General features: G+C 55.1%; 1 protein-coding gene across 6 annotated transcripts; it reads right to left on the reverse strand.

Annotated features, from left to right (window-relative positions):
• Positions 1 to 3,109: 3,109 nt before the first annotated feature.
• Positions 3,110 to 11,447, reverse strand: Proc (protein C (inactivator of coagulation factors Va and VIIIa)). 6 transcript variants are annotated; one of them, XM_005397614.2, is made up of 9 exons: positions 11,359 to 11,447; positions 9,843 to 9,941; positions 8,546 to 8,712; positions 7,569 to 7,656; positions 7,319 to 7,456; positions 7,079 to 7,213; positions 5,122 to 5,279; positions 4,665 to 4,782; positions 3,110 to 3,795 (listed from the first exon to the last, which is right to left on the reverse strand). In XM_005397614.2, exons 2-9 carry the CDS (start codon positions 9,910 to 9,912, stop codon positions 3,206 to 3,208), a joined length of 1,464 nt encoding a protein of 487 aa, XP_005397671.1. In that variant the 5' UTR covers positions 9,913 to 9,941; positions 11,359 to 11,447; the 3' UTR covers positions 3,110 to 3,205. The 6 variants fall into 6 exon arrangements, with proteins under 6 accessions (XP_005397671.1, XP_013376521.1, XP_005397670.1 ...); XM_013521067.1 differs by having other exon boundaries at positions 9,843 to 10,016; XM_005397613.2 differs by having other exon boundaries at positions 9,843 to 9,945; positions 11,359 to 11,433.
• Between the last annotated feature and the right edge of the window lie 96 nt (positions 11,448 to 11,543).

Genomic DNA, 11,543 nt, shown 5'->3' on the forward strand with positions numbered 1-11,543 from the left:
GCCGTGGCCCGCGCCGCAGGAGAAGACGCCGCCCGCGCTGGGAGCCGCGCTCAGATGGGGCCCCCGCCGCCGCAGCCCCAGGCGGCCGGGGACGGGGAGGAGACGCGGACCAGAGAGGGGACGGGAGGGGGACAGGGACAAGGACGGGGACGGGGAAGGGGGGAAGGAGGACGGGAACTGGGAGGGGGTCGCTGCTGCAGGGTGGACCCCGAGGTCTTGGGCTCTGAGCCCTGGGGCCGCGAAGGGGTCTCACTCCGCAGCCTGGGCAGCCGCAGTGGCCAGCTCTGATTCTTGGCGGGAATGTTTAGGGATACAGTTTCCCTCCATGTGTTGTTTTAACTGTGAGCCACAAATTAAGCATTCAATTTTTATCATTTCTGAATTTCCCATACAATTTTTTAAAGCTAATGTTACTTAGTTTGCAAACATACGGATTTTTTTGTTTTTTAATGAGACAAGGTCTCTTAGTTTAGACTGAACTTGAACTCACTATATAACCCAGGCTGGCCTCGAACTCAGGGCGATCCACCTGCCTCAGTCTTTCGAGTGCTGGAATTAGAGGCCTGCACCACCATGCCTGGCTAAACATAGAATTTTTAAATTTATTTTTTATTTTTTGTCTTTTTGAGACAGGGTCTCACTCTGCAGTTCAGGCTGCCCTTAAGCTCATTTTGTAGCCTAGGCTGGTCTTGAACTCAAAAGGATCCTACTGCCTCAGCCTCCCGAGTGCTGGGATTACAGACATGTGCCACTATGCCCGGTTTAACATATGGAATTTTAAAGTATGTTTTTGCTGTTAATTTTTCTTTTAGCTAGAGGACACACTCTGTATCATATTAACCTCTTGGAATTCTTTGTGGCTTCCTTCAGGCCCAGAATGTTTTCACAAATGTTCCCAGTATGTTCAAAAAGAATCACTTAAGTGTATTAATTTTATTATTGTCCAGGCAGAACTCTAACTTTCATCCTCTTTGCCTCAGCCTCCCTGAGTGCTGGGATTACTGGTGTGTGCCATTTATTTTTTAATCTGTTTGTTTACTGGTTTCTAAAAAGTTTTTTTTTTTCTTTTCTTTTTGAGACAGGGTGTCACTATGCAGTTCAGGCTGGCCTTGAACTCATTTTGTAGCCCAGACTGGTCTTAAACTCATGGCAATCCTCCTGCTTCAGCCTCCCAAGTGCTAGGATTACAGGTATGTGTCACCATACCTGGCGTTGTATTTTTTTTTTTAAATCTATTACAATTATTTTTTTCTGTCCTTCTATCAAGTGTTGCTTTATATATTTGAGATTATGTGATAGGGCACCTATTATTTAATGATGATTATTCTTTGTTTTGTCCAATGGAAAGCAAAGGAGGACAAAAGTCAAAATCTCATGCATATACACACACACATACACAAGCACACACACCCACCCCCAGCAGTGGCTCTAGTCTGGCTTACTCCCATTTCCAAGCAGACTCACCTTTCCCTTCCCAAGATCACTACAGGGATGGGCCCTGCAGGGCCATCGCAGGCTGGCCTCTTTTTCTTGTGGCTCCAGTAGATTACTAACTCTTGTGTCCTGGTGTCCTTTCTGTTCTGTGAGTGATAGTCTGAGCAGAATCGCTACATCTTCCTTTACTATTGCCTGGGCTATGCCATGCTGCCTGAGAATGCTAGTCAGCCTTCTTGGCCCTCAGAGTCCTAGCACAGAACCTACAGAAAGAGCAAACCACTTGGTCTGGTAGCTTTTAATCCCAGCCACATATAAAAATGAAATGGAGAGTTGTAACAATAATCAGTGTCTAAGGCTGCAGATGCAGCCCAGTGATACAGCTTGGGCTACTCTAACCTGGGTTGATCTTTAACGTGTGTGTGTGCGTGTGCACGCATGCGCACAGACACAGGCGCGTGCACACACAAACACACACACACACACACACACACACACACACACAGAGGGAACAAACAAAAAATATCTGGGTCAGCTGGGGATATAGCTCAGTGGCACATTGCCTGCCCGGAAAGTGCAAGGTCCTGAGTTTAAGTCCTGCTATGAAAAAAAATAAAAATACCTGGGTCTGCCCCACTCCTACCACAAGCTCTCCAGAAGGTCAAATGTGCAGCCAGCTGAAAGTCACAAGGTTTGCACAAGGCCCTCGCCAGAGGCCAAACCGTGGGGCTGTCCGCCCATCTCAGACGTTCCACCTTCAAGCCTGAGCTAAGTAAGCCCCTACTCATAAAGTCAGCCTGCCTACGGTAACAGAAGATGAGGCAATACACCAGCCATTTGAATTTTCCCAAAAGAACTCTCACACCCAGACGGAAATGACCTGTCAAGGCCAGACAGCTGGACTAGTTTTCAACTGTGGACTGATTTTCTCAGCTTTGTCTTACCTCAGTTATTCAATGATTTCAAACCAGGGTGTCCTGACTTATTTCTCTCTCACCCAATTATGCCTATAAGGACAAGACAGTGCCTTCTGTGTGAATATTTAATGTCCTTCCTTCTCCCCGCTCCGAGACAGGGTTTTACTGTGCTGCCCCAGCTCCTGCACTCCATGTCTTCCTGCCTCAGCCTTGCATGGCTGGGACCACAGCACCGGTCCAAGCCCGCCTCACACCACTCTTCCTTACGCAGCTTCCTCAACTAAACTGTGAATTCATTCTAAACAATACCTTCTGGGTCTCTGGCTACCTTCCCGCCCAAAAAGGTGTCACAACAGCCACCTTCAGGAACAGTGGAGAATGGGGAAAAGCCCCTTGATTCCAACCCTAGCCCCAGCATAAGCCTTCCTGGGTTTTCTGCATCTCCTCCCGGGCTCTCTGTGAAGTGAGTCAAGCCCCAGCTTCAGGATCCATGACTTTCACATGCTCTTCCCAAGGCCTCGGGAAAGGCTCCCCCAGCTCTTTAGTTACATTTTCTATTCTTTTTAAAGAGAGTCCACACACCCTCCTACTATATCTGCTTTAGTCTCCACAAAATTTGAAGCCGCTCTTCCCTGCCCTGTAATGTTGCTTTGGGAGCTCGTAAGATTCAGTTCATAAAGTGTATGGCATACAGTAGAAGCTCAATAAACATTACTTCTGTACAGAATGGTCCAGAAAAGATGATGTGCAGACACAACTATAGGCCAGTATGCTTAGTGCATGCCCCTTTAATGGCCACCCGGCAGCCCAGCCCCACTTGCAAGGGGCCTGGGGTCCAGAGACGCGCAGGACAGCTATGGCACTTGGTTCTGAGGGGAGCCGTCCTTGTCCCTGATGTGGCTGTGGATCCAGTCCAGGTAGCGACTAACTTTGGTGTAGACACCATAGTTGTTAGGGAGCCCACAGCCCTCACCCCAGCTTACCAGACCCACCAGGAACCAGGTGCCTTGGAAGGAGGCAACCATGGGCCCCCCACTGTCACCATCGCAGGCATCCCGCGTGTCCCCAAGGATGCCTGCACACAGCATGTTCTCTGAGATCACGTTCTTCATGACCTGGATGCACTCATTGTGAGGGGCCACAGGAATCCTGATGGAGTTGAGAACGGAAGTAAGGCTTCTCCTGGGATCTCCCTTCCGCTCAGACTGGTAGCCCCAGCCTGTCACCACTGTCTCCTGGCCGGCCTGAGTGAGCTCCCGCTCCGCAAGGCCACTGTCCGGGAGGCAGATGGGCACGATGGTCTTGGAGAGGACGGTGGGCTCGGCCAGGTGGAGCAGCGCAATGTCATTGTTGGTGGTGCTCCGGGTGTAGTTGGGGTGGATGAAGATTTCCTGGATGTCCAGCTCCACCTCCCCCTTGTCTCTGCGCCTCAGGTCATACTCACCTGCAAGGCAGAGGGCACCGTCAGAGTGGCCTGGCCAGGGCCCTCCAATGGCTGAGGGCCTGTGGGCCTTCTTGTGGCTTGGGCTGGGCCCACAGCTGGACTGTAGTCACAAGCTGCTGAGCTGTGCCTTGGATCCTTCTCAAGAGTGACTTTTCCTGACAGAAGGAATGGCCTATGGGTATCAACCTCCAAGGCACAGGATGTTTGTCTGGAGGCAGGACTCACAGAGGAACAGGGAGACCAGAGAAGCCCGGGCCCTGGGATATGTAGAACTACAGCTGGGCTGACAAGGGCAGGAGCAACAAGACCCACAGAGGGGGACCAACAGGACAGGGCACTGAGGGAGAAGAGCTGTCAGGACTACACGTGAGACACAGGTTCCTTCCAGCCCAGTGGGATGGTCCCTGGAAAACAGGGCATGGAAATCCCTCAACCGCCCGCGGGGCCCTGGCCACGGTTGTGCTGAAGAAGACTGTAACGCGTGAATCTGGACATGCTCAATGCACCTTCCTCTTCTTTTCTGCATGTGGAGTCTAATGAGGCCTCCCTCTAGAAACTGTCACAGTGTGGGGCCTCTGCCTGGTGACCCCCAGCCTGCTGAGGAAAGCAGCACCCCAGGGGGCTGAGGCTGCATGCAAGCAGGAGTGAGACTCCCAGGATGTGTGGCACCCCTCACACATGTGCCCGTGCCAACTGCAGCAGGCACCAGACAGGCCCTCCTGGCCTGGCTCACAGGCACCTAGGCTTGTTTCCCCACCTGTGTGGCACTGAGTTCCCGGTACCACAGTTTCCCAAACCCAACAGCCTGCCTGGCTGCCCCGCGCCACCCCAGCCTCTGACGGCCCCTCTGGCCTGGCTACAGCCCGCACCGAGCCTGACGCTGAGCTTCCGGGACTCATCCACGCAGTGGGCCGCAGTCAGCACCCAGGAGCTGTGGATCAGCACTCCGCCGCAGGCCAGCTTCCTCTTGGAGTCCATTAGCATCACCTGGAACGGCAACTGCGGCGTCACAGGGTGGACCCAACAGCGCCCAGCGCAGGTCCTGAGCCTGGGCTCAAGAGGGTCTGGGTCCCCAGCCACACGGGCCTCTCCGGCCCTTTTTGAGATGGAGCTCCTCCTTGCCTGGCCCTCCCGGCCACAGCCCACCTGCCCACACTACAGCCCCTGCCCCAAGGAGTCACCTCTCTTTCCCTGCTCACCCCCACTCGCCCCCACCTGCCCCCAGTAGCGGGGCACTTCTCTCCCCACCTGCCTTCAAGCAGGAACTACCAGGAGGCTCTGTGGCCCTGGCCCAGCAAGGGACAGGCTGCTCCACCTCTCCCCCACCTGCCAGGGGCTCTCTCCACGTCTGGTCTCAGTGCCGTTGACGATCCTTGGATCTAACTGTTCATCCTGATCTTCTTGCTCTACTTGGTCTGTGTCACGTTTGTAGTTGCTTCGTTTCTTCTCCACTAGCTTCTGTATCCTCCCACATGGGAACATCACTGAACAGGGAGGGAGGTGGTAAGGGGCCCTCCCATTTGGTCCTCCTCCTGCCTATAGGCTACATTGCTACACTGTAGGATTCAAAGTCTGCTACATAATAGGATTCAAGGGATAAATAATGTTTAGAACACTCAGTATTAGCTGTGAAACCCCCCTTGTCAGTCAGTCAGTCAGTCAGTAAACGGTGCCACCTAATGGCAAGACACAGACCGAGCCACATGTGTTCTTTCATGAGCCGTTAGACTTCTCAGAGGTTCATCATACTCCAGAGTTGTTGGGGAATAATCCCCAAAATACATGAGTAAGCATGTCTCCTGATGGATGCTGCCAACCTCCTAAAAGAGGTAAAAAATCATGGGGAGGAGGAGGTGAACATTCTTGGAGAGCCCCAAGCAGCTCTGAGCTCTTCCCAAGAGAGGAGCACACACGGCGGAGAGCAGGGGCCTGGGTGGTCTGCCGGGGTCTGCTCCTAATAGTCCTGAGAGGCCAGGTTGGGGGCTCTAGGCTCCGCAGCAGTGGGACACTTCAATAGAGGAATGACAGCGGGGCAAGGGGACAGCAGAACAAAACTCCAGAAGCCCACTGGGCCCACACAACTGCCAGGCAGACAGGGACAGCACGCCCTGCTCAGCCAGTGACAACACGGCACAGCCCCTCCAGGGTGCTCGGTGCCAGGCCCACCCCTGCAGGGTCACACTGAGTCCACAAACACCAACTCCTCTGCCAGTCTGCTCCAAGTGGCTGGAAGCCAGGCACAAACCCCTCAGCATGGCCTCTCCAAACACCATAAATACGGAGCCTTAAGGCCCTGCCCAGTAGGGCTCTGCCAATGGCCAGTGAGAAAGCCCACAGGTCCATGGGTCCACTAGCCATTTCTCTGCAACTTCCTGTGAACTTCTCACTATTTCAAAATACCAATTTTTAAAAAATGAGTTACAGAAGTGCTGTAACATAAAGTTGTAAAAAGTTCTCTGGAAGAATACACAGAGGTGGCCAGGTGTGGTGCCACATGCCTATAATCCCAGCATCTGGAAGGCTGAGACACGACTGCCGTGAGCTCGAGGCTAGCCTGAACTAACAAGACCCTTCTTAAGAAAAAAAAAAAGAAAGAAAAAAGAAAGATATAAAGAGGTGGAAAGGAGAGAGACAAAACTAGAGGAAAGAGATACGAATTATGAGAGGTCTAGAAAGACAGAACAAAGAAAGCAGAGAAAAGATGGCCAAACAATCTTAAAACGTTCCTAGAAGCAGAATATACAATTTCCTCACTGAAAGAGTCCACCAAGAGCACTTGACAGGAAATGAAAAAAAGCTACCCTCAAATTCCACTATAACAGTTGTAAAAACCCTGGCTTCATAAACTATGCACAAATAAATTCGAAAAAATAGAAATGCATAGCCGGTCCTGGTGTCACACGCCTGTGATCCCAGCACTCGGGAGGCTGAGGGAGGAGGATCGCCCTGAGTTAGAGGCCAACCTGGGCTACATAGTGAGTTCAAGCCCAATCTGAACTACATAGCAAGACCCTGTCTCAAAAAAGAAAAAAAAAAAAGCATAAAAAGGAAAATATAAAAGAGGGCAGAATCTCTTCTCTCCTGGAAACGGTAAGAGTAAAGATCGAAAGGGGATGCACGGCTAAAGAGGTGCGCTAAGAAAATTAAACACTTCCCCGGCAGACGCAGGAAGGCGCTGGGTTTCTGCTCCAGGAGTTGTCCCCACGCAGCAGGACCTGGAGGAAGGCAGGCAAGCAGGCGAGCGAAAGAGTGCGAGGCCGACCCGGGTCCCGGCGCGGCTTACCCGCGGGCTCGCACTGCAGGTGGTCGTCAGCCAGCTCATAGCCTGGCGCGCAGCTACAGCGGCGCGAGTCCCCCTCCGCCAGACAGTAGTGCGCGCAGCCGCCGTTGTCCGAGGAGCAGTTGCTGAAGCCCACCTCTGCGGGGATGCGAGTCAGCCAGGTGCAAGAGGCCCGGGCTCGTCCCAGGCCCCAGGCCCCAGGCCCCAGGCCCCAGGCCCCAGGCCCCAGGCCCTGCCCCTCACCGTTCTGGCAGAAGCGGCCCTCCCAGCCCTGGTTGCAGGCGCACGTGAAGCTGCCGAGGCCGTCCACGCACATGCCCCGCTCGCAGCAGGGGCTGGCGCACAGGTGCTCCGGCGGGAGGCTTTGGCACTGGTCACCGTCTGCGACACGTGGCGGGCGGGAGGTGGAGGTCAGCAGTCTCACCAGCTGCCTGCACGACCCACAGCACCTAGACAACTGAGGGGAGCCCGGCCAGGTGTAGAAGGCACTCACCGAAGTACGTGGACCAGAAGGCCAGCTGTGGGGAGAGGACGGGCGTCAGCGCCAGCCTGTGTGTGGACAGGCACCTCGCTGCTCCTGGCTGTGACCCAGGGCACGCGGCAGGGCGGGTCCAGCCAAACAGAGGTCACGGATTGATGGTCACTAGCAGCTACTGTGCCTTGCTCCCCTCCCCACCCCACCTCCACCCCACAGGCCATCAACAATACCCCTCTCATCCATGGTACCCCTGCAGCCCCACCCTGCTCGCAGGACCGTCCCCTCCTTCAGGGGCTTCTGTAGTGGCAGGCAGGGACCTCATCCCCACCAGTCTGCTCCGCCTCCTTGCAGCCCCCTCACTCCCTGCCCGCTTTTAGGGTCCGTTCATACATCTAGTCTTTCCCTAAGCCAGTGCTGCCAACTCGGAAAGTCTGGGTCGCCAGAGCCTTGTTTCTAACTAGGTTGCAGCTGCTTCTGCTGCTGGCTTTGACCTTCAGGCTAGAGAGCACCCAGGCCCCACCTCTGCTCTCCTAGACGGCTAGAGTTTGCTCCCCTGTGAATAGGGGCTGACGCACAGCATAAGTGTATGTGTGGACATACCTCAGAGCCTCTCGGTCACACCTGCCCTAGCCAGCACTGCAGGTGCACGGGTAGAAGCGGCATGTGGCCTTGGGATAAGCAGGCAGCAGTGGCTGCTGATGGCCAGACTGTCTTCCCTGCCAAACGGGCTGCTGGAAATCTCAGCATAGAGCTGTCACAAACTCTTTTTCCTGGCACTCACTGCAGAAGTCTGCTTCCTGTGCCCTGACCAAGACCATAAGACCAGCATCTCCTCAGCCACCCCAACGAGCTGGGAGGAAGATGGGCTGGTGCTGACCGACCCTGGGACTCTCAAGAGAGCCTCCAAAGTCAGCCCCCACCTGCTCATCCAGGCCCTAACCTCCTCACCCCTCACTGGAGCCTCATTCTCTGGGCCTAGCCAGTGGCCTTACTGTGGCATCCACGGTGCGGAAAATTTCCTTGGCTTCCTCAAAGTCACAGATCTCCTCGTGGCACTCGCGCTCCAGGTTGCCAGGACGGACCTCCTCCAAGAAGGCGTTGGCACGTTTGCGGATCCGCAGCACCTGGTGGGCACGCTGGCTGCTGGAGAACACTGCGTCTGGATTTAGGGGAGCGGAGCTCACTGTGGTGGACCACAGGGTCTCAGGAAGCCAGGCTGGGGACTGCCAGAGAGGCACTGTCTAGGGCCCCATGGGGCTCAGTCTCATTCCTGATAATGCTGCAGGTGCTCTGTCCCTCCACAGGATGCACATGACTATAGGACAGGAGCCTTGACTGCTCAGAGACAGACTCTCTGTGAGTCCTAGCCTGACTGTGTGACCTGGAGCCTGTGTTTCTATCTCTTTAAACCTCAGTTAACTCGTTCAGAAAATAGGGACACAATAACCATGTAAAACAATACAGTGTGTGGCATGGAAATAAGTATTCAGTGACAAATGCTACCTGCTGCTGCTGCCACTGCTGCTACCAAGACTGCAAAGTTAACTCAGTGTGTTGTTCTCCAGCACAGCAAGTACAATCCCTCCCTGACTTGTCACCAGACCCTCTCTCTCCTCCTTCCACAGTGTCCTTGGCCTGAAACACCTGGAAGACCGAGAGACCCAGCACCCAGTGTGCATCACCACATGTCTCCTGGGCTCTGGCAGGTGTCTGTCTTGGTGAGGGGACGCTAGGAGGGAGGGACCAAGTCAGGGTAGTGAGCAGGAGTGGTTGGAGGGAAGGGAGGAACTGTGCCCGAGCTGAGGTGGCCAGATGAAGTAGACTGAAGGTGTGGCGGGGCAGAGGGAGTGGGAAATGGCCTCTAGGCAGATCAGCAGCTCAGGAAAAGGCACAAATGCAGATTGTGGGTCCCTTGGTCCTCCCAGAGAAGCATGGCTGCCTCCTGTTGGCTGTGGATACCGATGGGCATTTTAGGTAAGACATTCAGACTGTGGTGGGTGAAGGCCTGGGCCCAAGCCCTTTACTGCTGAGGGAGTAAGTGGTGGCCTGGGAAGGCCCAGGGGACTCTGTGGCCCACCCCAAGCCTGCCGTCCCCTGGGTCTGCTGTCACAGCCCTTGGGTTGTGAGACGGGCCTTGCCAACCAATTTCTGCTTCCCTTGCTGCTCCTCATCTCACTGAAGCACAAAGGCAGGGGAAGGTGTGAAGGCCAAGGCTTCCAGAGCCCTGAAGATGCCTTGATATTTGAGGATCCCCTGAGGAGACTGCAGGGTATGGGAGGGTGGCCTTACCAGGAGGGACCGGTTTGCTGGAAATGCCCCAGGTGGCCAGGAACAGCAGCAAGCCTGCCAGCCGCCACATTCTGCCGTCGCTGACTTTGTCGCTGACGCCTGTCTGAGGAGGACGTCTGAGCTTCTGGCAGCCCCCAGCCCTCAGTGCTCTGCCCGAAGCCTTCTAGGAGGAAGCTGAATACAGGGGGCCCTATGTGCCCGTGGTCAGGACACATGGTGCACAGCCTGTGGACTGTGGCACTTAGGCCTAGGGAATGCCAACCAGTGCTGGGGCCTGGTGGCAGGGGCCTCGCTTCTTCGACCCCAAGCTTCAAGGAGTCCACATCCATGGGGTGTGCCCTTCTTACCCTCTCACGCCCCTCCCTCCACACCCCTCCATCCTGCCCGAGGGGACTTACAGGGGTGGGCCCTGGAGAGACGGCAAGTCTGCCTTTCTGCTGCCATGATGGCCCGGAACACGGTTAATCCATAACTAGTACAAGGCCACCCTCTCCCCAGAAAAACAAACAAATGGTGCTGACACTCTGGTCCTGGCCCCTCACACCCAGGTCATCAGAGCTCAGCCCTGGCCACAAGGGTGCTGTCCAGGGGTGGAATGTGGGGTGTGGCTGGCACCCTTAAAACCCTTGACAGATGTGATCTCTTTTCACCTCAGAGTGGCTGGCTAAGGGAGGGATGCTTTAATGCAAAATGCTGCAGTTTGTCTATAATCAACACAACAAATATCATATTTCATCAAATTCAGGGTTTATGTGCCGCTATAAAAGAAAAAGACAGTCCATCATACCATGACAGTGTCTCCTCTCTCTCTCTCCTCCCTGTGGCAGGGGTGGAATCCAGGTAATGCTGAGCTACATCCCCAGCCCTTTTTCCTTTCTCCTCCCCTCCCGCTTCCTTTCTTTCAACAGGATCTGGCTAAACTGCCCAGGCTGGCCTTGAACTTGGGATCCTCCTGCCTCAGGCTCAGAGGTGGCTGGGATCACAGGTATGTGCCACCACAACTGTCTTCATGCATGACAATTTCCTCTGGGATACCGGCTATGTTACCAGGGTTTGGGGTGCTGGGGCCTCCTTCTAGAGGTGGTTTCTAGGTTCTTCCTGAGCAAAGAACTGGTCCAGACACGGGCAAAAGGTGGCAAGTGTGGTTTTACACTGATTAAGGAAACATGCTCTGCAGAGCGCATTTGGGTCAAATAAAAATAAGAAAACAAGCTGCTTTGCGCACACGTGAGAAAGAGAAACAGGACTGTGGAAAGGCTGCGGGCACTTCCTAGCCAGGTGTCAGAAAGGAAGCGGGCAGAAGTAAAGGCCCGGCTCAGACGGAGCCCTGGGGTGCCCCAAGGTCAGGGCGGCTTCGCTAAGCATCTCTCTTCCCAGGAGGCCGCTCCCAGGGCCGCCCACACTTCTCCCTGCCCGGCCCCCTCCACAGGACTCGACCCTGCAGCCCCTCCGAGGCTGGGCCCAGCGTGCCGCGTGCCTACGCCGCTGGCCGCCCGCGACCGCACAAGGAAGTCACCTGACCCGGAAGTCCCGGCCTGTGCCGGCCTCCCGCCCTCCGTCTGCGGTGCCAGCCGGTGTCAGAAGAGTTCGAAGCCAGGGTCCGGTGGCCTTCTGTCCCATGGGGAGGGAAGGAGGCGGCGCAGAAGGCGGCTTGGGGACAGGCCTGGGGCCGGGGGCGAGGCGGGGAGCGGGGGAGCCGAG

Source organism: Chinchilla lanigera, unplaced genomic scaffold (assembly GCF_000276665.1).
Source record: "Chinchilla lanigera isolate Chin_1 unplaced genomic scaffold, ChiLan1.0 scaffold00058, whole genome shotgun sequence".
Taxonomy (NCBI): domain Eukaryota; kingdom Metazoa; phylum Chordata; class Mammalia; order Rodentia; family Chinchillidae; genus Chinchilla; species Chinchilla lanigera.